Below are 25,770 nucleotides of genomic sequence, written 5' to 3' on the forward strand. Positions count from 1 at the left end.
AAATCTATCATGCAATTCCAGAAGATCCCTAGCCTATGAGCTAGCATGTAGTTCTAACACTTTAACATATCACCAATATAGATATAACAAGTGTAGGTATCTTGGGGAATAACTTTCTCTTGAGCTCTAACTAACTGTACACATTGATCCTTCCTCTTAAAATTTTATGTTTATAAAAATGTTGTGAAAAAATCTTCTATCGATCCATATTTTGAGTCTAGAATCACATGGATGTTCATACAGATCCCTCAAACCAGGCTATGATGCTAACTTATAACATCCGAGAAACCATAGTAAAAGTTTTCATTTTCAAAAAGGGGATAAACCATTTTCCATAAACCATAAGTCATAAAAATATTATTTCACAACCATATTATAAAACAAGAGTATCAAAACATAATATATCTCAATACATGTTAGCCTCTCGATGAAGTGTATAGTCAAGCCTTCGCCTTCCTCCGATCCTCTAAAGCACCTAAAACATTTAAATCAACAACTGGAAGCTAAAGCTTGGTAAGTTCCCCAAAATACCCCACACAACAATAAACATACAATGCATGCACACATGAGCCTATAATCTTATTGGATCGCCTCACAAGGCCTACAGTACACCTGGACCGCTCTCCTAAGCCTACGACATATAGTTGGACCACTCTCCTGATCCTACAACTCGAGGCTAGACCACTTTCCTTGGGCATAAAGTATCAACTGGACTGCCCGAGTATCTTGGCCTACAACATAGAGCAGAACGCCTCAACTCAACCACAATATGTCGATATATGCAAACAAATAATATCAAGCCAACATATGAAATCATAATAGATCTACTAGACTAACAGATCACTACAACATAACAACATCCTATACTCAAGGATACATACTGCAGTACAAAGTATTATGAGAAAACTCACCTCGTAGGCTAGTAGACAACAACACAGCTCTCATGAAGCAAACAAGTGTGTTACAATCCACCTATACAAAAATCAGAGGTAAATCCTCAATCTACAGTCTAAAACCCTCGTGTTGACCAAAATTCAACGTGGTAAAAAATTTAACAGTCAAAATCAACTCAGCTGGCTGCCACATCGTAGTCGAGCATCTGCCACGTCATGGCAGTCTCACGACAAAAAAGTTGCTAGAATCCCCTTCACCATGACATGGTGGGCATGTCGCCACAACGTGTAAACTGCTGTTGGATAGCTTAATAGATTAATCCCTTAATCCATTAAGCCACTCACTCATCTTTTACAGAAGGCTTCCTTACACCCAAATATTTCATAAAAATCATTGCTTTACAGACATGCATGTCCAATGCATGTCTTAAACTCTAGTTAGGCCAAATATACAGAAAATGAGGTCAAAACCTCATGCATGCGACCAAAACTCTATTAAACTCCAGACCTAAAACATGAAACCATAAAGGGGACCTCAAGGATCCATAAAGTTGCCAACTTTATGGAATCCATCCACTCAAACCACCTTGAATATGAAGAAAAGTGGATTAAAAGCTTAGATCTAGAAGAATGGCACATAAATGTAGAAGCCTGAGGACTTACAAAAGTCCATAATATATGCAAGAATGAGAGGAAGATATTTGCTTGCTGGATCTAAGCACCAAGGACACATTCTTCTTCAAAACCACCAAAAACAACCAAAAAGCTTCAAGAGGCCAACAATGGAGGTTAGGGTTTGATCTAGGTCAAGAGGGAGTGATAGAGGCCGAGGGTAAGCAAACCCTAGCCATTACATCCCTTAATATGGCTCAAACACGTCGTGGTGGACACTATATGTGCGTTCCTTCTTAGCCAATGCCACATCATGATGTTTCCCTCCACCATGTCGTGGCCACCCCAAAACCCACATCCCACATTTGAAGACTTTAAATTGCCATAAATACAAAAGAAATATTTACCTGAAACTTGGTGTTACAAATCAATCTAGGGATGATAAGCAATACTCAAATACAACTTTTTTCCAAGTTTTTATGGCATACTCCTAAAAAGTGTGAAATGAAATGGCTATCTTTATATGATACAATACATAAAGAAGGTACACCATATCTTCTCACTACCTCTTTAACATAAAATTTTGCAAAATTTTCAAAATGCCACATTTCTCTTGCTGAGAAGGAAAGCACACTCTTGGTTAATCTGTCCATAACCACCTAAATCATGTCATAAACCTTATTGTTCTTTGAACAAAAAACGATGTGTGTATGTGCAAAATCCATGATAATTTTGTTCTACTTCCATTCCGACACTTCAAGTGGTTCATCATCACCATAAGACCGTTGATGCTTAGTTTTGACCAATAAGTCAAACAAACACTAATGTATTTTACGATGTCAATTTTCATTGTTTGTCACCGATAATATGACATCAAATCCAAATACATTTTAGAGCTTATGAGGTGTATTGAGTACCTAGATTTATGGGCATTATTTAGCAACATCTTTCTTCTATCTCTAAGCATAGGTACCCATATCCAACCCTAAATGTTTTTAATCCATGTGTATCGTTAAAAGTCTCAAATGCACCTGATTTTCTTTTTTCAAGTTTCCCTCTTTGCTTGAATTTTCTTGTGCCTCTTTCAACACATAAACAATTGATGATACCAATTTAATTCTTAAGACTCCAACTCACTTCTCTTCCTTTACTATTTTTTACTCAAAGCGTTTGTCACTCTGTTTGCTTTACCGGGATAATACACAATTTTTGAATTAAATTAGTGATCTACATCTATCTAGTAATTACTTGAGTTTTATTATGGGATAATGACTTAAATGGGTAACATATTTTTTGATTTGTATACATTTAGTTACTAAGTTTTTTTGTCCATATTTTCTCATTGAACTTGTTAAATTGTTCAAATAACATCCTTATGACCTGCTATCGGAGGTATAGCCGGTTTTTGGCATATTTGATACCTCCGGCGATGCTCTGGTCATCTACTCCGGTGAGTCTTCAGTGTTCATGATTTTTCCGGCGAAAATAAACACACATACTAACATATCATATATGCTTTAGATTCAAGGCTTCTATTCTCCCCTCTCTCTTTCTTATATATTTCTCATGAACTCAAGATATGTGATGAACACAAACATACATACACATCAGATCAGTGTACGTGTGTTGTTCCAAAATCAAGAAAGAACACATACAGATCTGAAAATCGCTCCAATAAACCCATATTTGGTGCTCGATAAAGAACACATAAACACAAACAATTCTTGAAATCATTTGATTTCTGTGAAGAAGATGGAAACGACGAACACGCACATCAATTTTTGATTTGTGTGAAGAAGATGAACACACACACACATACCTTGAAGATCATTTGATTTCTGGAAAGAAGATGAACATACATACACACATCATTTTTTGTTTAAGAACACACATCGATTTTTTCAAGAACTCACACATGCTTTCAAAATCGAAATGTGGGAAGAAGATGTTCAAGAACATACACATCGATTTCTAGGAAGAAGATGTTCAATCTGGGGTTTGTTTGAGAGCAAGGGAAAAAACACAGGTTTGATTTTCTTTTTATGAGCAGAAAGAAAGAGGCTCGATTTTCTTCTAGTGAACAACAAATTTATCCAAACCCATGAATGGGTTCTTCAATTTTGTTCTAGATTCGAACACATATGAGTTTTTTTTTCATTCAGATGAATTCACACGAACGATGAACACAAGAACAAACCCTAACCTTCGTTTTTATTTTTCCAGATTAGTGGGTTCTTGAATGGCTTCTTCCATTTTGTTATAGATTCAAATGTTTGTGTGTTTGTTCTTCTTCAGCTTGTGTTCTTCATTAGTCAAGGTTCTTCGTGTGTTCTTCAACAGGGGAAGGTGAGGAGATCGGGTAACGATTAATGTGTATGTACTTGAAATCTTGGTTTGTTTATGTGTGTTCATGTGTTTTTAAAAAGTGAGTTTGTGTGTTTAAATCTCTAAACCACCAGATTTGTGGTTCAACTTGTTTTGCATTGGTTTAAAAAATCTGTCTCTACACATCTTCATGATTGATGGCATGTCCTTGGTGAAAACCAACCCATTCCAGTCTAATCGTTTACTAGTTGATTTATTCATATTATATCTTGTAAATCTTACCAAAGGGCCAATGGCCTAGCGGTATGGAGTGACCATCTTATATGAGAGGTCTGAGGTTCAAGTCTCGATGGAGACATAGGCGGTTATTTAGGAGTAGATTAATTAGTTTGCAATATCTTGTAAATCTTTATAGATTTATATTTTCTTGTAAATCTTCATAGATTTATATTCTTTTTTTTTTTTTATGAGAAACGCATCTTAATATTATTTATAACAAACTGGTTTCAGTATTGAAATACCCAGGAAAATTTTGGTAACTCCATATGAGAAATGAAAATCTACGATCATATTTGAATAATTAATATTTTTGATAATATAAGTTGATGCGACAACTAAAGCAGTTTCCATATTTGGCCATGCAAGAGAAGCTAGAAGACAAATCAGATTATATATTAGTGTTTGTTTGTCGATTTGTTGTGTGAAATTTTTTGTAAAAAATTGTACGTACTAAATGTTTAGACTTTTATTTAATAAATTCAAAAGCTGAATCTTAATCGTAATAAACAAGAAATGATAATCAAAAGACAATATCCAGTTCACAATCAAGATTTAACAAAATAAAAAAGTAGAAACATACTTAAAATCTTATATATAAACTAAATACCCTATTTATTATTACTAAAAATTTAGGGACAACAATGAATACACCATTAACTCCTATTTGTTACCAACTATAATAATTATTCTTGTTTAATACGAAACATGATTAATTTCAACTTAGTAGAAAAAATTAAATTAATAACAATAAAAAGATATAGTCAAAATTCACAAATACTTAAATAAAAGATCACCCCTGAAAAATTGCAAAGTCTGAAACCTGTCCAAGCATTTTGAAATTTGAACCATTGACTCTGGTTAAGCTGAAAACCATTTTGACTTTTGACTATGGTGTGTAAATAAGATTAAAAGGGTCACTTGATACAGAGCTCGCTCGCTCTCTCTCTCTCTCTCTCTCTCTCTCTCTCTCTCTCTCATGGTTGTTGTTGATCTGTATTCATTATTGAAGGTTGGAAAAAAGTTGTCATTTCGGACGTTAGCTGTAACGCCAATTGTTTCTAGCGATCCTCTCACTGTGATCACACCCTTCTCTTTATAAATTTTACACCAAACGGTTTGATTTTTGAATTTTACACTGTTCTGTTAAATGGGTGCTTGTTATTCAACAACAGGCAACACCCGGAGACATAAAAAACAAGATGAAGGCGATGAAGATGATGATGGATGGTGGAAATCGAAGCGTGGTAGTAAGATTAATCGAACATCCGCCGATTTTAAGTTCGTGTTCGGCGGCAGTGTGGAGGAACGACTGCTCCACCATGTTCCTGGTAGGCTTTTCGGTAATGGCTCCTGCAGTATCGCCAGTTTGCATACGCAACAGGGCAAGAAAGGCACCAATCAAGACGCCATGATCGTTTGGGAGGTTTGTTTTTCGCCTTGTATTTACTGTAGCAATTCAATTCGTGACATAAGGGTTAGATTGTGAATTAGGGTTTATTAAGAAAATGATTAACAATTAGGAAATTTTATGTCAATTTGTGAGTTTTTGGTTGGAATTAAGCATGCCCTAGAGGGTGTCAGACGCCATCTGTGGACCAAAATAACTAAATAATCCCATACGCCATTAACAACACCATCATCTCTACATGAAAAGATCGATCTTTAGCTTAAAAACATGTTTTTCTTTAGCTCAATGAATATGAAAATCGATAGATAACACATGCAATTAAATTATCAGCAATCTTCGTGTCTTTTGAGTTAATCTATGATCATGAGAATACTTTTGGAACATTTGTAATTCAGAAATTCAACTCAAATAGTGATGCAGTCTTCTGTGGAGTATTTGATGGACATGGGCCTTATGGTCATATGGTTGCTAAGAAAGTTCGTGACTCACTTCCTGTTCTCTTATCCACTCAATGGATGGATACCAATATCAATATCACTAACACCAATCAAATTTCTGATAATGAGAACATGAATACCAATGAAAGCATACCTGAAGAGGAACTATTTGAAGAATATTGGTGTGAACAATCAGATGTTGAAGAAGAAGAAACAATCCCAGAAAAGTATTTGCCCCTTAAAAAGTCTATACTCAAATCTTTCAAGTTAATTGACAAAGAACTCAAGAACCATCCATCTATTGACTGTTTCTGCAGTGGAACAACTGCTGTTACTATGATCAAGCAGGTGGCTTTTTTGTCCAAATCTCAAAACCCAATTTCAATAATCCACATAAAAACAATCTTTTTATTCAATTGATAAAAAATACCTAATCTTTTCAGGGTCAGGATCTTGTAATTGGAAATGTTGGTGACTCAAGAGCAGTGTTAGCAACTAGAGATGAACACAATTCATTAGTTCCAGTCCAGTTGACCGTTGACTTGAAACCTAATCTCCCAAGTAAGGTGTCCTCTTTTTTTTTTTTTCATCATTATGTAATGTGTGTTTCTTTTCTAGACCGAATAAACTGTCTGGATGAGTTTTTTTAAACAACAACGATGTATATAACGAACTGTCCAGATTAAGTGCTTAAACCATTAAGTGAAAAAGAACACATACACATACCCAATTATTTATTTTATTTGGTTGGTGTTCAGGGGAAGCAGCTAGGATCCATCAGTTTAAAGGAAGGGTGTTTGCATTGCAAGATGAGCCAGATGTTTCACGTGTATGGCTACCAAATAGTGACTCCCCTGGTTTAGCAATGGCTAGAGCCTTCGGGGATTTCTGTTTAAAAGACTTCGGTTTAATTTCAGTCCCTGACATTTTTTATCACCGGATTACCGAAAGAGACGAATTTGTGATCCTTGCAACTGATGGTGTGAGTAGCCTTATTTTTTTCTCTCTAACTTCTCAGTAAGTCAACTAACTGAAAAATTAGCAAATCCAGCGTTACTAACTCACTTCCCCGTTACTACATGATGAGTTGGCATTATCACTTCATTAGTTGATGCCAACTCATCATGTCCCACCAAAGCGCCATGCATGGTGTTAACGGGGAAGTGGGAAGTGACCTACCACCAGGTAAAGGTTACTAAGTACTTCCTGGTTACCACATGATGAGTTGACATTATCACATCATTAGATAATGCCAACTTATCATGCCCCGCCAAAACGCCACGCGGGGTGGTAACCAGGAAGTGACCTGATGATAACATATCATCAGGTAAAGGTTACTAGGTCACTTCCCGGTTATCACATGATGAGTTGGTATTATCACATCATTAAGTGATGTCAACTCATCATGCCCCACCAAAGCGCTACGCGACAGTAGATAAGGTGGTAACTGGGAAGTGATAGACCTGAGGTAAAGGGTCAAATTTGGAAATTTGTTTAAAGGGGGGGTGAAAATGAAAATGAAAGTATGTTGTTGTTTTGAGACAGGTATGGGATGTGCTATCGAATAAGGAAGCTGTAGAGATTGTGGGTGCAGCTCCTAGCCGGTCAACTGCAGCCAGAGCACTTGTTGACTGTGCCACAAGATCATGGAAGCTCAAATACCCAACTTCTAAAACCGATGATTGTGCTGCTGTTTGCTTATTTCTTCACCAAAATCCCAAAACTGTTGCAAAAAAAACAGATACTGATGAAGCTGAAGTTGAAACTGTTGTTGATTGTAGTGAGATTGTGGTTGTTGATAATGAAAAGGTGGTTGAAAAGAGTGTTGTAGGAAGGTCGCAAAGGAGCCTGGCTGAATGCATATCCACATCAGAAGATGAAGAATGGTCAGCTCTTGAAGGTGTGACACGTGTCAATAGTTTGCTCAGTATTCCCAGATTTTTGTCAATTGATAAAAGATCGGCAAGTTGGAGGAAATCTGGTTCCAAGATTTGAAATTTTAATGCAAACAATTGCACATCGGTTTTCAGGAATAAGATCAATGTATATTTCTCTTTTCCATTTTTTTTTTGTATGTAATGTTGTTGAACAAAAAGAGAACTCTAAATTTTGTTGGTGATGCTAATTTTAGGACCAGGATCGAGATAAATACAGTTTATTTATTTTTGTTCTTTTCTCATTAATTTGGAATCCTAATAATCATTACGATCAACAATCTATAGAGTAAAAAGAACGAACATATTTTTAATCGAACACCAAAATTTAGAAAGATGATCTATTAGTCATGGGTAAATCTACAATAACATTATACAAAAAAAAAAAAAAAAAAAAAGAAAAATCTATCATTTAAACATAACCGCTGACCGAAAAAGAAAGCAATCTTTTACACACAAAAAAAATAAGGTTTGTGTGTTCAAAAATGTTAGCATATCATGGTTTACATCTTTATAAGAAAGCCATCTTTTACACACAAAATCAATATGGTTTGTGTGTTCAAAAATGTTAGCATATCATGGTTTATATCTTTACAGTATCAGTGTTGTCATTCATATGGATATTGATTCGTTAATGAAGAAGTTTATGGGCACTTTTTAGTTGATTTTATCTTATTTAGGTAAGCTATGGATGATTGTTGGCTATTGCGGATTAATTTAGGTATGGTTGACTGATTTTTTGGATCTGGTTGGTTAAAGTTGATTGATTTTGTGTATTGTCGATTGTTGTTTGGCATTTTCTTATGGTTGGACAAAAAGATGACTTCCTTTGGTTAGTTAGTAACTGTATCCAATTAGGTGGTAAAAATTATGTGTATTCAAGTTATTAATTTTATGATAAATTGTTCCACGTTTGAGCCAATTCCAAACGTTTTGTGGCTCCATGCGTCATGCATTTTCTTATAAAGGTTTTATATTCATCAAACATTGGAAGTATGTCATCTTGCTTATGGATCTTCGATTCACGTGCATCTCACTAGATGTGTGCTAATTCATCATTTTTATTTTCTTTGTCCTTTGGACTAGTTAGTCCGTACTTTTTATGACCAAAAATGGTACATATGTGTAAGTGGAAGGTGTTGGTTTCATTGTTATTCTTACGAGTCTCTTTTAACATCTATTTTTTGTAAGACTTGCTCTAAAAATTGTTTGCGTTGGTTAATTATGTACACTTGGTTATTTGGTTATTTTTTTTATTCCTTTAGTTATGCTCGAAACCTACAAGATGGACGGATGAACTAAAACTATAATATTTGGCTTTCATTGTCTTCTTTTCATTTGGGTTGCTCGTCTTCTAATATTTTTTATTTGTGGCATTCTTGTTTAGGTCATGTTTTAATGTCCCATTTTTAGTTACTTCAACGGGGAGCTTTAGGATGTTTGAGCAATCATTACATAATGATTATAGTGGTTCTAAACTTGCAAAAATTTTAACTTTATATTTTCATAAAGTACATCTTATTATTTTGATCCCGTTGATCACATATACTTTGATTTGTGGGGGACATTCTCATGTATCCTTTTACGTATATTATGTCTCGTTTCATGATGACTTTCCTTGTTATACTTGAGTTTATCTCGTAAGCATAAAAATGACTTTCTTTTTCATATTCAAAAATTGTAGAATGCTTATAAAGAAAACACTCGTAAAGTTTTTTTTCTTACTTTCTTCTTAACGAACCAAACACCTAACCTCATGTAACAAATACTACCACCCCCTTCCGCTAGAAAATAGGCTACTAAAAGAAAACATTATGATCTTGTTCAAACAACCTTATCATTTCTATTTGCAAACGATGTCCCTTATGTTTTCTTGGAAGAAGCGTATATAACGCTTGTCAAGATCATTCATGTAACTAAGGATTCCAATTACCATAATTCATGTTTTGTTTCCTTTTGAGAAGTTATATAGATAGGTACCTAATTATTCTCACACATACCCGATTATTCTTCATTATCTGTCTTTGGTAGTATGTGTTGGGTTATGAGCAAAACATCAATCCTATGGTGCACATGCAAACCCTAAAGCTTTGGATCTAGGTTTTTCTAATTGTACATGTAATAATCATCGAAAGCTTGTAAATCCTATAACTAGCATATCAAAATCGAAATCAACATAAATAAACAAGTAAGAATGTTACCTTTCAATTAAAGCTTGATAACATTGTGCTTTTGAGAACCTAGCACCTCAAATGTGATGCCTCTAATAGATATCAAACACCAAAGCGATTGGAGAATATTAGAAAGAGAGAGGGAAAGGTTATTTTCGGCCCTAGGAATCCTTCTAGGGTTGTGGTAGCCGAAAATGTGAAGCCAAGGGGGTCTTTATATAGGTGAGGGATTAGGGTTTCAGTCAAATCCCTAATCTGGTTGCTTAAGCCCTAAGCAACCCATAGGAACATTCTAGAACCCTAGCCTTGGACAAATTCTTATGGGCTATCCATAAGATTTCGTCCACCCCTATCTTTAGGGATCCTTAGCCTATTTTGCAATTATCTGATAATTACAATATCGGTCCCCTTAATTCAATTAACCTCTTTTGACCACAAAATTAATTCTTGACCAATGTTAATTAAATAATATGATTTCTCTTTTAGTATATTATTCAAATAATATATCAATAAATCATATTTATCCACTTTCTCCATTATTCTTCCAGTCAAGTTGCTTTGGTGAAGGCAACCCAAAAGGACCATGCTACAATCGGGTCAAGTACATATCATATATAGTTATGGGCTTAGACACCTAATCCAACAGTCTCCCACTTGGATAAGTCTAATAACTATATTGCAAGTACGAATTCAAAATCTGATTAGCAATAGCTCTCAAAAGCCGCTGTCGAACTCTGAAACATCCTTTAGATAAGGGATTGTATAGTCCTCCGTTCTCAAGATATCATGTGGACAATCACATGGAACATAGTCATACTTATTGTCCAACAGTTTGTTTCTCGACCTTTGATTTGTCTGACATAGAACTTAATTTAACACATCAACTCAGTCCTGACCAGGCCCTGCACATAAGTCAAACCAAATCATCGAGGGGCCCAAGATATCGCTTTTACCCTCGTAGGATAAAAGGAACAGATAAACTTCGACTTATATGCTTGTACTATTTACTCATTAAATCATACACAACAATGCATTTTATAACATCAAGTTACTGATGTGTTTACGCATTATCAATGCACAACCAACTTGTAAACAACAACTCATATATCTAGGTTTAAAGACTATATGTGACAACCCGAAATTTATCCCGTCATTTTAACCTTTTCTTCCGTTAATAAAACCCGCCTTATTAAATTGTCCGTTAACCTTTTGGATTAGGTTAATTAAATTGGGACTTTTATTATGACTTCGTAAGGGTTGTAACAAATTAGAAACACCCTCAATATTCCCTTGAAAAATTTTAGTTACAACCAAGTCAAAGTATGACCATTTAATCGGGTGCGACCAAAAGCCCCGTTTAACGTCAGTATCGGGTAGATTTCCACTGAGCGACAAACTCAACCCCTATATAAAGGTGAGTGGACTCCATTTGAAGCCTTTCCACCCTCTCTCTACTCTCTCTCTCTCTATAAAGCCGATTTTGATCCAAAAACACCTCTTTCAAGCTCCAAACTAGCAAGTGATCTACCCTAACTTGTTGATTTAACATGAAAATTCGTGTTTAAGACATCCAAAAGCCTCAAAATCTTGTGTTTATGGCCCAAGAACACTCTTGGACCGCAAACACCCATAAGTGGGGTTTTGAAGCCCCAAAACCCTTCTAAAACACTCCTAGGGCTTAGATATGGCTTGTGGACTTGCACATATGAGCTTAGAACACCAAAACCTTATCATATGAAGAGTAAACATGAGTTTACCGCCCAAGAACACTCTTGGACCATAAACCCCTCTTCATGAGTCGTGAACACCTTTTAAGGTGTTAAATTTGCCCTTAAACACCTCCTAAGGCTTGGGTAAATGCCTAGAATCAACCACAAATGAAGTAGGGCCTTTAAACATCGAAGAAACAAAGGACCTAGGAGTTTATGGTCGTAAACCCCCCAAGGATTGGTCCATGGGCCGTAAACTCCCATAATGAAGCCAAATGATGCCCTAACTTCCCCATTTGACTTGGAAAAATGCATAGAACTTTATACTCTTTCATTTAAGACCATAATTCACGAAGGGAATGACCAAGTGAGAGTTTACGGTCGTAAACTCTAAGTTTACAGCTGTGAAATCCCTTAAATAGTCCATTTGGAGCCTTAAACCCTTCATATGCCCTAGATTTGAACCTAGCCTAATTCTACGAGTGACATAAGACCTTAAAACATCCAAGAACACACCACCCATGAGTTTACGGCCGTAAACTCATGGGGATATGGTCTTAGGGCCGAAATCTCCATGAAGAGTTTACTCTTGAAGAGTAAACTCCCCAATTAGGCCATACACCCCCTTATTTCAATCCAATAGCCTCCTAGCACTTGACCAAAGTGTTTTCCGCACATTAGGATGCTGATACGTGTTTAATTAGTATTATAAAGAACCAAAGAGCAGACAGGAGCAAGCCAGAGACCTATTCCATATGATAAAGTTACCCATTGAGGGAGCTTAAACCGACCTAAGCACGGCAGATGCCGTACACTTGAGTGGAAAAGGAAAGCGAGACCTTACCTCTTTTTCCAGGCCTGTTCGGACATAAGGTTCCCCCGGAAGATCAAGTTGGATGCTTAAAGGCCCCCCTGACCCGAAGTGATTTAGAAAGATTCTTCTTTTACTAATTGTATGTAAACATATGCCTTCATATGTTACTAGGTCACTAAGTGTGTTCAAGTCCTTACTTGACACCGAGCACCCAACCGGCACCTCCATCCGATCCACTTGCAACAGGTGAGTTCATACCCCTGAATTAACATTTTAAATGATTTTACTACTTTTATAGGGGGGAATACAAGTTGAACTGTACAGTTATTATATAAATCACATGTGATTAATAACTGTATAGCAAAATAGATTTTTGCATGATAACTGTTTTATCCAGCTTAAGATGTTCCAATCTCGCTTTCAACTCTTGTTAAAGGTTTTCCAAAGGTTTTTCAAAGGATTCCAAAGGTTTTCAAAACTTGTTTTACAAATTGACATCAAGTCGTAAATTTCTTATGTGTAAAGTTTTTCCAAAGTTTTCTTTAGAGTTTTCTTCTATGCTTTTATTTCATTAAATGCATGCTTGTATTTGTATAGTTATATAAATAATGTTTGAAAGACTTAGGAAGGTTAGTTCGCCCTATTTCCTTTTCCTCGTTGGGATGTGGTATGGTGGGTATCGGTTATCCGTTCGAAGGTCGTTCAAACATTAGTTATATATTATGTATACATGTATAGACATAAAGGTTTCCATCGACCAGTTCATTTCCCTTGGGTAGCAAGGGCATCCTTCCAGTCACCGTTCATAGACCAGAGACACTAGTAACTATTATAGGAATAGTTAAGAGATTCTATTTACTCTTTCTAGTACGAGAATTCCCAGGAGTCAGTTCATTCGTGAGTCTACATCATTAGTCCAACACCTCTAATAGAATTCAGAATACGAGATGCATCTTCAGGACACAGATTTCCCCGTTGTCAAGTTGGTAACCAGAGTATCCTAGAGAGAGAGAGCGGGCATTGTGTGTATAGATCTATACAGGACTGACACTCCCACACCCTGACTGTTAGATACAGTCCCCGGACGACCAAGCCAAGGGGTGACAAATGTCACATTTATTCCGATGCTTGCAGGGCGTCAAGTACTCTAGTGTCAATCAGTATGGTTACAAGTATCTCCATGTTTACCTTATAATTCATGGCCTTAAGGTAACAAAATTTAAAACGGTATCTTCGAAACAACCCACTTAGGATTACCGGATATTTTAGACTTTGCTAGCTGTATCGTTCATTTGTTACTGTCTGGAGTCTGTATTTCCTTGTTTTAGACTTTGCTAGCTGTATCGTTCATTTGATACTGTCTGGAGTCTGTATTTTCTTGTTTTAGACTTTGCTAGCTGTATCGTTCATTTGATACTGTCTGGAGTCTGTATTTTCTTGTTTTAGACTTTGCTAGCTGTGTCGTTCATTCGATACTGTCAGGAGTCTGTGCTTCCTTTTGTTAGACTGATCCAAGCGTATCATTCAATCGATACTCTCCTGGAGTCTATGATTTTCTTTTGCCTTAGTCAACAGTATCACTGCTGAGGCATATGTTATTTTTCCCCTGGCATTTTACATATGATTTTCTCATTATTCCTTTGAAAGTCAATATTGTATTCTGATAAATAATAGTATTTTGGGGAAAGTTACCCCCTTTAAAAACATAACTCTGTCGAGTCTTGGTAGAAGATTGCTTTTAATTAGAAAATATAGGATTTTCTGGAAAGAACGCTAATACACCGTAGATTCTAAAATACTATCTTTCATAAAGTTATTTTGAATAAAAATGTTCACTTACACAAATGACACTAAATACTTATGGACTCACCAGCATTATAAAAATGCTGATACTCGCTTTCAAAGTAACTTGTATTCTCAGGTCAGCGATAGACAGGTACATCCCGGGAGCTTTTGCGGAGACAACCTAGTATCGAGCTGCATCTATATTATTACTTGTATTACTTTGATGTTTCTATGAAATGTAAACTATGTAAAATTATTACTATTAATGCAATGGTTGTTGTACTTTGATTACTATACTGCATATGTTGTGATACTTGAGATGACGTCATCCACCCCAGAACGTTTCCGCCGTTTCGGTTTTAGGGTGTGCAAGTGCTTCAGCTTAATGATCCTAGCGTGCTGCAAGTGCTTAACCCTACTCAGTCCCTTCACAAGGGGATCTGCTGGGTTCTCCTCTAACGATACCCTCTTTACTACGAGGAGTCCTTCTTCCACCCGATGTGTAACGACCAAATTTTTTTTACCAAGAATTTTTTTTCATTTTTAATTAATCCAACACGTCCCATAATCCATAAGTTTCCAAACCATTTATTTCTCAATTCACAATTATTACAAATTCATTGTACTTTTTGAAAACATCAGAGAGTCCCAAACACACAAAAAGAGAGGTAGAGTGCACGCCACGTGATGGGCTGGCCTTGGTGCCTTAGACCCATAGGTATGGTGAGAAGACTCACCTATCACGAATGCTGAACTGACACTTTGCGACCAAATATACCCCATGGGCTGCTCCCCGAAATTGCCTAAAAAGTGTCATACAAAATCCAGTCATTTCCCCAAAGTCCATCCTGGTCAACTACCGCCAAGATCAAGTCAACATTCCATGTTGACCCTAACTCGCCGAGTACAACTAGTGACTCGCTGAGTTTCCCGGGATAACATCTACTCGCCGAGTCATCGAGGTGACTCGTCGAGTTCATATGGTCTTGATTGATAATCTACGGTCATTTTTCGAGTTTCCTTGCTTGCCACTCGACACGTCTACGAACATCCAACAATTGGGGAATCTTATTTGACTCGCCGAGTTGTTCCTTCAACTCGTCGAGTTCTAGGTAATCTTCATCCGACTCGCCAAGTTGTTCATCCAACTCGTCGAGTTCATAGCAATATTCATCGGGCTCGCCGATTTGTTCATCCAACTCGTCGAGTCCATGCCTGCCTTCATATGACTCGCCGAGTCGCCCCCTACGACTCGCCGGGTCCTATCAGATCTCAAGCCGAACAGACTCTTTTGAGCCATGCAATGCTTCCAAATTACAGATCTAGGCTCCTGAGGCATGCTTTCCATGTAAAGTTGCAAACTTTACGTGCATGCAAGGCTTGAAGGCCCTAAAATAGCAAATCTAAGCTTGGAATGGAATCATACACTTGAGGGGAGGCACATGCTAGGCTCAAATGATAACTTTATGCATCTCAAAGCCAAAAAGAGTATAGATCTGAAGTTACAACTCCAAATCTTGGCTTAGACATAAAAGCCCTTTCTTAGAATCCATGCACAAGAGGGTTTTGGGTGGAAATGAGCCAAGGAACGACTTAATACCTTTAGAAAGTGCTCCATAGAGGTAGATCTTGAATCCCCATGAGCCTTTTGCTTCCTCTAGCTTGCTTCCTCAAGTGCTTCCTTCACCAAATCCCTCCTTCAAGCTTAAAATCACCAAGAAACACACTCACACTCGAATCAGGGTTTTTGGGAGGTAAAGAGCTGTAAAGGGGAGGCTAATGACCCTTTAAATAGGGTGGAAGGCCCCGAAATCTAGGGTTTCATCTGCCAGCATCTACTCGTCGAGTACCATAACGGACTCGGCGAGTGGATCATTAAACTTCGTGGACAAACCCGCCACTACTCGACGAGTAGGGAGGCCAACTCGCCGAGTAGGTTCTCAAAAATCCAAACCAAAATATCATTATTAATACCTGAGGATCAGGGTGTTACACGATGTCTAATGAAATGATATTTTCCGTCGATATGCTTGGATTTGCCATGATCCTTCGGTTCCTTGGTCAAGGCAACCACACCTTCGTTATCGTAGAAAATATCCATAGGCTCCTTTATGTCCGGTACAACTCCAAGGTCTCCAATGAAGTTCTTTAGCCATATTGCCTCCTTTAACGCTTTGCTTGCTGCTATGTACTCTGATTCGCACGTTGAATCAACTACATTCTCTTGTTTGGAACTATTCCAAGCTACTGCTCCTCCGTTCAGGGTAAAGACCCAGCCCGATTGAGAGCGAAAATTATCCCGGTCGGTCTGAAAACTGACGTCACTATACCCTCGGTCTAATGTGCTCTACCAGGGTTCCTTTGATATCTGCTAACCATGGTCAAAGCGAAGGCCACATCAAGGGGATTACATGTCATAACATACATGATTGAGCCAACTACAGAAGCATAAGTACTCTGCTCATCTCTGCTATCTCGTCTTCGGTACTCGGGTTTTAAGTCTTACTCAACTTGGTATTGCTTTGGATTGGTAACTCCCCTTTCTTGGAATTCTCCATGCTAAAACGTTTTAACACTTTATCCAAGTAAGTACTTTGACTAAGTCCTATTAGTCTTTTACTCCTATTTGTCACAACTAGCATTTTAGCTAGGATATTCTATTCTCATGTAATCATTCAACTATTATAAAACATATACTCTAAGTAAATATCACTTAGTGCTCATTTAAATGCACCTCTCATGTTCAACAAAGAGTCTGAAAACCCTAAGAATCCCGGTTTAAGTCCATATTGGACTAGGATTTCCTTATTGGGCCTAATGGACCAATAAGCATCCAATTCAACTATATTGGGCTTGAAAACCCTATTTGGATTGTAATTGGACCTAATTCCATGAAACTTAGCATTTTGGGTCATTCTGGGTCAAAAATAAATTAGTTTACCCTTAATGGGCCTTATTGGGCCATAACAACTCCAATTAACCCTAATGGACCATAAACACCCTTTCTTCTTTCAAAATGGGCCGTGAACCATCTAATGAGCCCATTGGGCTAAAAAGTAATTATTTGGGCCTCATAATTTCGAGTAAAGACAAATAAAGGCCCAAACTATTCCACCCTTTCTCTTAGCCCAAAATTCTCGGCCCAAGATATATATATATATATATATATATATATATATATATATATATATATATATATATATATAAGTGGGATTATGCACGAGAGAAGGTAATGACACCTCATTTTTATTTTGAAGACAACCAAGTTATTTGCCTATCATGCAACTAAGCAAGAAATTAGCCATAGAGTAATGAGCAAATTGGAAATTCACCCTCTCTCTTTATTACCCTCGGCCGAGAGCTAGGACACACACACATACACACACACACACACTCTTCTAAATCCTCTCTAAACACTCTTAAAGATCATCCTTCTTCCTCCAAGAATATCAAAGTTTTGCTTGTGTTTCAAGGATCTTCCTCAATTATTTTCAATCTTTGGTAAGTTGCTATCAAACCCAAACATATCCTTTCAATTTAACATTAAATACTCCTTTTGACATAGGTTTATTCCATGATCACACTCTTGGAAACTTCTTACGTTTGAAATCCACTCAAGAAAGCTTGCTAGGATCAAAAATCTCTTCATCCCTTCTTCAAAAAATGAAACATCAAGAAAATGTGAGTTCATACCCCCTTGTTTTCGGTTTTCATATGATTTTTGGGGGAGAATACAAGTAAAATGTGTAGATCTATGTGTTATATGCATGTCTTGTGTGATTTCTTAGTTTATTTTGTAAAAATGTGTTAGATCTTAACATATCTCGACATCTTAAGCAACATTTAGTAAAAATACATGAACTAATAAACATTATACATCATATTATCAAGTTAAAAGTGTTTATATGTTTAAGATAAAAGAATCTAAAGCAAAAATCTTGTGAAGGGTCATAATTGTCAATAAAACAAAAGATAAGGGCAAAAAGTGACATTTATGGTTTTATAAGGATCAAACATATCCTAATTGTATAAAAATGGATTTTTATGGTAAACATGCTTTCCAAAGGGACAAAATTGTAAATTTTAGCTTAATGGGCTTAATAATTGGGCCTCATGGTTTTTGGCCCAAAATTGCAAAAAATGAGAAGTTTTGGGATTGAAAATGTTATTTGACCAAAGTTTGAGTCATAAATGTAAATAAACCAAATTTAGCGGTGAAAATAACATTTATTTCTAAATTGGGCCAAAAATGTAAGTTTTATAAAATTTGGGCTGAAAGTGTCATTTTCACAAACAAGGGGCTAAAAATGTAATTTCTGCAAAACTGGGCCAAAAATGTCAAAATATGAATTTTTGGACTAAGTTCGTAAATTTCTAAACATTTAGGACGAAATTACAAACTTTTGTAATTTTGGACTAAAGTGTTATTTTTACAAAACTTTGGGCCTTAATTGAAAATTTGAGGCTTATTGGCCAAGAACGTCGTTTTTACAAAAAGAGAACTTTTTATAATCAATTTGGTAAACCTTGAGCTAAAACAAACAACAAAACAATAACGAATGGACGAAATACATTGATAACAATTTTATTGGGCCTAATATTCACATTACATGGCCAATGGGCCTTAAGGGCCCATTCAAGTGTATATTGAGCCTAATATTTTCCATGACATGTTTATTGGGCCTCGCGACTCATTTACATGTTAATTTGGTCCTGAGCTATGGGTCGCATGTTTGTTGGGCCTTGGTGGTCCACGTACATACCTATTGGGCCTAAATTACCCTCTTACATGTTATTGGACCTTTTTGGTCCATTTACATGCTAATTGGGCTTGGACTGAAAACCACATGCTTAGTAGGTCGTAACTATACCTTTACATAATTCTTGAACTTCGTATACTTATATACATACCTTTGGATTGGAAAACCTACAACATAAACGTAAACATTAAACATGGTGAAAAACATAACAAACATGAAAGGTTGAGAATCTAGTGAGACATGTCGGTTGGCACCTTTGAGTGTATAATCGTAGCTTGTAGTTATAACTAGAGTTTCCTGGAGGGAGAGCGGGAGTTTGTGTATAGATCTATACGGGGTGACTCCCCACGCCTTAGTTGTTCGCTACAGCTAGACTAGGCCAGTCTAGGGCGACAAAACCTTGAGCAAATATCGGCGTTTGGAAAAATGCCAAGACAGGTAATCTAGTCATTATCATGCATGATTATAACAGCTAATATAGAGATCCAATACCAATCTAACATTTTGAAGATTAACCCTTCGATCGTGTCAATACAAAACAACTTATTTGATGATACAAGAACCACGACATTATTATAAATCAGAAAATATCGCATTTTCTGGGGAAATACTAATATTCAATTACCACTTACTTACAATACAAAGAAATTTAAATTTCTTTCCTATATGTTACTACTATGAAATTCACACATGCATTTATACTCGATTTTCACAAAATTTTTAGACATTTACAGAAAATATCGGATTTTCTAGGTTAACAAAAGATGCAAAGAATTTTATTCAAACATACTTATGAACTCACCAACATTATATATGTTGCCCGTTTTCAAAATAAATTGTATTCTTAGGTAATCGTTAAGCAGGAAGATTTTCAAGTGTGTGTGGATTTATTTTGTGTAACATCACTCATCGTACTATTAATACTTTGAATTTATGTAATCCATAACAATGTACTTGATCTGAACAATGCTGGTTGTGATATGTAATGTTGGTGATGAATGTGTTATGTTTCATGTATATTCATTGTGATGACAATTCAATTGTTAGTCACACAAGCCCTCAGACGTTTTCGCCATCTGGTTCGGGGGTGTGACACTATTTCTTAATATCCTTATCTCAAGAATATAAGCAGCTTCTCCGAGGTCCTTCATAGCGAAGCACTTCCGAAGCCAAGACTTAACCTCCTGTAGGGTTGGGACATCGTTTCCTATGAGCAGTATGTCATCCACATATAATATGAGAAAGCTAACTATACTCCCATTGGCTTTGAAATATACACATGACTCATCCTCGCTAATTAAGAAACCAAACTCTATGTCTTTCTCATCGAAACAAAGATTCCATCTGCGAGATGCTTTTTTCAATCCATATATGGATTTCTCAAGCTTACACACTCTATTAGGGTGCTCCGCATTGACAAAACCTTCTGGCTGACTCATGTAAACATCTTCGGCTAGGAAAGGGGTTTTAACATCCATCTGCCATATTTCATAGTCATGAAACGTAACTATGGCTCGCATAACCCTTATAGATTTAATCTTCACTACTGGTGAGAAGATCTCATCATAGTCAACTCCGGGAGTTTGAGTAAAGCCCTTCGCAACCAATCGCGCCTTATACGTGTGTACTTTCTCATCCATGTCAGTTTTTTTCTTAAAGATCCATTTGCACCCAACTGTCTTACGACCTGGCACATTCTCAACCAAGTTCCAAACTTGATTGTCATACATGGACTGAATCTCGCTGTCCATAGCCTCTTTCCATTTCACAGACTCCAGGCCTGCCATGGCTTCCTTGTAGGTGTTAGGTTCATCCAAATTTATCAGTGCGCTATCACTAATAAACATATCACCCTCAGCAGTTATATGGAAACCATATAATACGAGTGGAACACTAACTGTATTGGAACGTCTAAGAGGTAAGGACTGGTCAATTGGTTCAACAGGAGTTTCCTCCTCGGGTTGGGTGCCAGTGTTAGAGGCTTCTTCATCGCTTGATTCTTGAAGCTCTTCAAGATCAATTTACCTCCCACTTTCCTCTTGGCATATGAGTTCTCGCTCTCGGAAAACCCCTCTCCTCGCAACAAAGTCAACATTGTCACTCGGTCTATAGAAGATATATCCGAAGGACTTATGTGGATAGCCGATGAAAATACACCGCTCAATACAGAGTTCGAGCTTTCGTGAGTCTCTCTTCTTACGAAATCCTCGCAACCCGAAACCTTGATATGTGCCAATGAGGGAGCTTTCCCCGTCCACATCTCGTGAGGTGTTTTGGCAACCTTCTTAGTTGGGACTAGATTAAGGATATGGGCGTCAGTCTCTAAGGCGTACCCTTAAAATGAGATAGGTAACGAAGCTCGACTTATCATGGAACGAACCATGACCAACAAGGTTCGATTGCGCCTCTCGGCCACACCATTCAACTGCGGTGTCCTAGGTGGCGTTAATTACGAAACAATTATGTATTCCTTGAGGTAGTTGTGGAATTCAATACTAAGGTACTCACCTCCTTGATCGGATCGGAGCATCTTAATTTTCCTGCCCAGCTGATTCTCCACTTCTTGCTTAAACTCTTTGAACTTTTCATAGGTTTCTGACTTGTGGTTGATTAAGTAGATATACCCATATCTGTTATAATCATCGGTGAAAGTCACATAGAAGCGGTTCACATCCCTTGTGATGGATCTAAAGGGCCCACATACATCGGTATGTATGAGATCCAATAAACCCTCACCCCTTTCACAAGTACCAATGAAGGGTGACTTAGTCATCTTTCCAAGTAAACAAGACTCACACGTGTCATCTTCCCTAAGGTCGAATGACTCCAACACTCCATCCTTTTGGAGTTGGGCTATGTGCTTCTTGTTGAAATGTCCAAGACGACAATGCCATAAGCATGATTTGTCCAAACCATTGGAAGAATCGATATGCAACACATAATTTCCTAAGTTGTCTACAACCATCACACTTTCATATATACCATTACAATGCAATGATTAAAAATAGAAAGTACAATTAAAGAAAGCATTAATAGAACAAGTTTCATTATTAAATGAAAATCTAAAACCTTGTTTATACAAACCATGAAAAGAAATAATGTTTCGTGTCATTTCGTACGAGTAGCAATAGTTATTAAAATCTAAACCTAACCCACTAGTAAGCACTAAAGAGTAAACTCCAATCTTGGTGACAAGCGACGCTTTCCTATTCCCCATGATCAAGTTTATCTTCCCATGCTCCACATCCCTACTTCTTCTTAGACCCTGCAAATCAGAACAAATACGAAAACCACATCCTGTATCAAGGGCCCAAGACATAGCATGTGATGAGTTATTAGATTGAATAGTATAAATATCTGCGAAGGTGGGCTTTATCTTCCCATCCTTGATGTCCTGTAAGTGCTTCGGGCAGCTACGTTTCCAATGCCCTTTCTCATGGCAGTAGAAGCACTCTGCATCCTTCGGGTTGGAAGAGGGAGCAGCAGGACCAACTTTGGTTCCACTAGAAGAGGTACCATCATGAGACTTTCCCTTGTGGCTCATAGAAGGAGCCTTCCTTTTCTTTCCTTTTCCTTGCCCAATAGCCAAGACAGGGGCAACAGTAGTAGGAGTAGATGCAATAGATTTGCCTTTTAGACTACTCTCAGCAGCCCTTAGCAGGCCTTGAAGCTTGCTTAGAATGACCTCCTCCTTGTTCATGTGGCAGGTCATACGAAACTGGTCGTAACAAGGAGGTAAGGAGTGTAGAAGGATATCTATGGCCAACTCCTCATCGTAGTTGACATTCAACTTCAGCAAGCGGTCCACATATCTCTACATTTTCTGCAAGTGGGCCATGATGGACTCTCTATCTTTCATTTTAGTAGTGATCATCAAGGCGATGATCTCGTACCTTTCCTGCCTAGAACTTTGATGGTACCTTTCCATAAAATCTTGGTGCATCTTAAATGGATTTTAGTCCTCGTAGGACTTTTGGAGTTCAGCAGTCATTATTGCTAGCATGATGCAATAAACCTTCGTAGCGTCTCTCTCCTGAGTTTCATACGCAACAATTTCTTCGGGAGTAGCAGTCTTGGTGTCAATCTCCTTCAACTCCTTGTCGAGATCATACTCTTTGTCCTTGTAGCGGGTGACCATGCGGATGTTGCAGATCCAATCATTAAAGTTGGACCCATCGAATATCACCCTCCCACACAAGTTCATTAGTGAGAATGAGCCAGAAGGGGTTGAGCCAGAAGCGTTGTTGTTTTGAGTAGACATCAAAAAAATAAAAGAGACAAAGTTTTGATTACATAAGAATCCCCAATTTAACACCCAAATGAGAAATTAGGGCTAGGACCCAACACAATTATTTACAATTCAGAAGAGGGATGTCGTAATCTAATTGCAAATAATTTAAAGGTAGGTAAATGACGATTTACTAATTTCCACCATGAAAAACGAAAAAGACAATTTAGTTTTAAATGAATTGAAATTCCTAGATTCTTTTGAGATTCATTGAACTTTTCAATGACATGTTTAAATCTCGATATGCCCTTCAAGTTTATGACTGGGATATTGAGGATCACAAACAAGGTGTAAATAACCATGTAAATGTACTTGGTACTCTCGATGTAATTTACCACCTAATTAATGTTCCGGTTAACCAAACACGCTCCATTGATATATGATAAACATCGAGCTACCCTTTTCCACCATTGCTAGTCCCAAATTAGTGTGCTGATTATCAACGCACGCTCCACTAACGACTTGGCATGGTGCAAAGTGTAATTTCATGGAATAGCATTATTTTCACATTTTTCCTAAAGTAACTAAGATTGGAAATTTATAAAAACATTTATTTACTTTATCGTTCATTATACTTATTAAGGAGGAATTAGTTACCCTATCCTACCCGTTCGGCTAACGACCTTCCACCAATCAAAGAAGTGGTGGGTGAGAGGGCAAACCCATTAAACCACCATTTTTTAGGAAGTAACCTTATACCCCCTTATTGATCGGCTTCGTGAATGAGGCCTACTAACGGTAAGACTAGCTTCTCTTATACATACATACATACATATATATATATATATATATATATATATATATATATATATATATATATATATATATAAATATATATATATATATATATATATATATATATATATATATAAAATTATTAATCTTATAATATTATAATAGTATAAGGGTTGAATTTAAAACTTGTAAAATTCTAGGGTTTAGAATTTAAATATTTCAAAATTAAAACTATTAATCAAATATTTAAATTCCAAAACTTTAGGGCAAGCTTTGAAACTTTTCAAAACGTTTTAGATCAAATTTCAAATAATTTAATTAATCCAATAATTAGTGATTATCTAAATTTGACCTAATTCAATTTATGGAAAGATAATTCATATTAAATAATACAAATAATTTATTTTATCATATAAAAAAGTAATTATCTTATTATTTAACAATTATCTTCTAATTGGATGAGGATAATCAATACCATATTGAAAAAATCGGATTTTTTCAATTAAAAACGTTTATGGTAATCAACCCAACTCTAGTCAAAATCCCGAAAAATCTGCCAACAGACGAGCTGACTCGCCGAGTCACAAATTAGACTCGTCGAGTAGCCCTGACTCGTCGAGTTCATCAGGTAACTCGACAAGTTCATCAGACAGAGGCAAATTTTTTGACTTTTCAGTTTTGAATAATATAGCGATGCATCAAATACAATAGAAAAACGACATAGACTCTGATACCACTGTTGGGTTATGAACAAAACATCAATCCTTTGGTGCACATGCAAACCCTAAAGCTTTCGAGCTAGGTTTTTCTAATATTTCATGCAATAATTATCCAAAGCTTGTAAACCCTATAACTAGCATATAAAAATCAAAATCAACATAAATAAAACAAGTAAGACTGTTACCTTTCAATTAAAGCTTGATAACCTAGTGCTTTTAAGAACCTAGCACATCAAATGCGATGCCTATAATAGATCACAAACACCAAAGCAATTGGAGAATATTAGAGAGAGAGAGGGAAAGGTTATTTTCGGCTCTAGGAATCCTTCTAGGGCTATGATAGCCGAAAATGTGAAGCCAAGGGGGTCTTTATATAGGTAAGGGATTAGGGTTTCAGTAAAATCCCTAATTTGGTTGCTTAAGCCCTAAGCAACCCATATGAACATTCCAGAATACTAGCCTTGGACGAATTCTTATGGGCTATCAATAATATTTCGTCCACCCCTATCTTTAGGGATCCTCAACCCATTTTGCAATTATCTGATAATTACAATATCAGTCCCCTTAATTCAATTAACCTCTTTTGACCACAAAATTAATTCTAAATTAATTTTTGACCAATGTTAATTAAATAACATGATTTCTCTTTTAGTATATTATTCAAATAATATATTAATAAATTACATTTACCCTCTTTCTCCATTATTATTCCAGTCAAGTTGCTTTGGTTAAGGCAACTAAAAATGACCATGCTATAATCGGGTCAAGTACATACCATATATAGTTATGGACTTAGACACCTAATCCAACAGTATGTGCTTTGTTTTCCGACCATATGTTGAGCATAATAAGTTGTCTCCATAGTATGCTTTATATATATATATATATATATATATATATA

General features: G+C 36.6%; 1 protein-coding gene and 1 pseudogene across 2 annotated transcripts; one reads left to right on the forward strand and one right to left on the reverse strand.

The window, feature by feature from the left end:
* Positions 1–5,057: 5,057 nt before the first annotated feature.
* LOC145072732 (putative protein phosphatase 2C 66) lies at positions 5,058–8,133 on the forward strand. 2 transcript variants are annotated; one of them, XM_079019196.1, is made up of 6 exons: positions 5,058–5,184; positions 5,282–5,532; positions 5,913–6,302; positions 6,398–6,515; positions 6,713–6,936; positions 7,500–8,133. In XM_079019196.1, exons 2-6 carry the CDS (start codon positions 5,518–5,520, stop codon positions 7,947–7,949), a joined length of 1,197 nt encoding a protein of 398 aa, XP_078875322.1. In that variant the 5' UTR covers positions 5,058–5,184; positions 5,282–5,517; the 3' UTR covers positions 7,950–8,133. The 2 variants fall into 2 exon arrangements, with proteins under 2 accessions (XP_078875322.1, XP_078875321.1); XM_079019195.1 differs by having other exon boundaries at positions 5,058–5,532.
* A 103-nt stretch (positions 8,134–8,236) lies between these two features.
* LOC145076181 (uncharacterized) overlaps positions 8,237–25,770 on the reverse strand; it is a 140,529-nt pseudogene continuing 122,995 nt past the window's right edge.

The sequence above is a fragment of the Lactuca serriola genome, chromosome 9 (genome assembly GCF_051521515.1).
Source record: "Lactuca serriola cultivar US96UC23 chromosome 9, Lser_US96UC23_V15, whole genome shotgun sequence".
Lineage (NCBI taxonomy): Eukaryota > Viridiplantae > Streptophyta > Magnoliopsida > Asterales > Asteraceae > Lactuca > Lactuca serriola.

What these genes read in the sequence shown, in the direction of transcription:
- LOC145072732 (XM_079019195.1), top strand. Translation starts at nt 5,257, where the DNA reads ATGGGTGCTTGTTATTCAACAACAGGCAACACCCGGAGACATAAAAAA. An exon ending in CTTGAAACCTAATCTCCCAA is followed by an intron (nt 6,516 to 6,712) that starts GTAAGGTGTCCT and finishes GTTGGTGTTCAG; the next exon opens with GGGAAGCAGCTAGGATCCAT. An exon ending in TGATCCTTGCAACTGATGGT is followed by an intron (nt 6,937 to 7,499) that starts GTGAGTAGCCTT and finishes GTTTTGAGACAG; the next exon opens with GTATGGGATGTGCTATCGAA.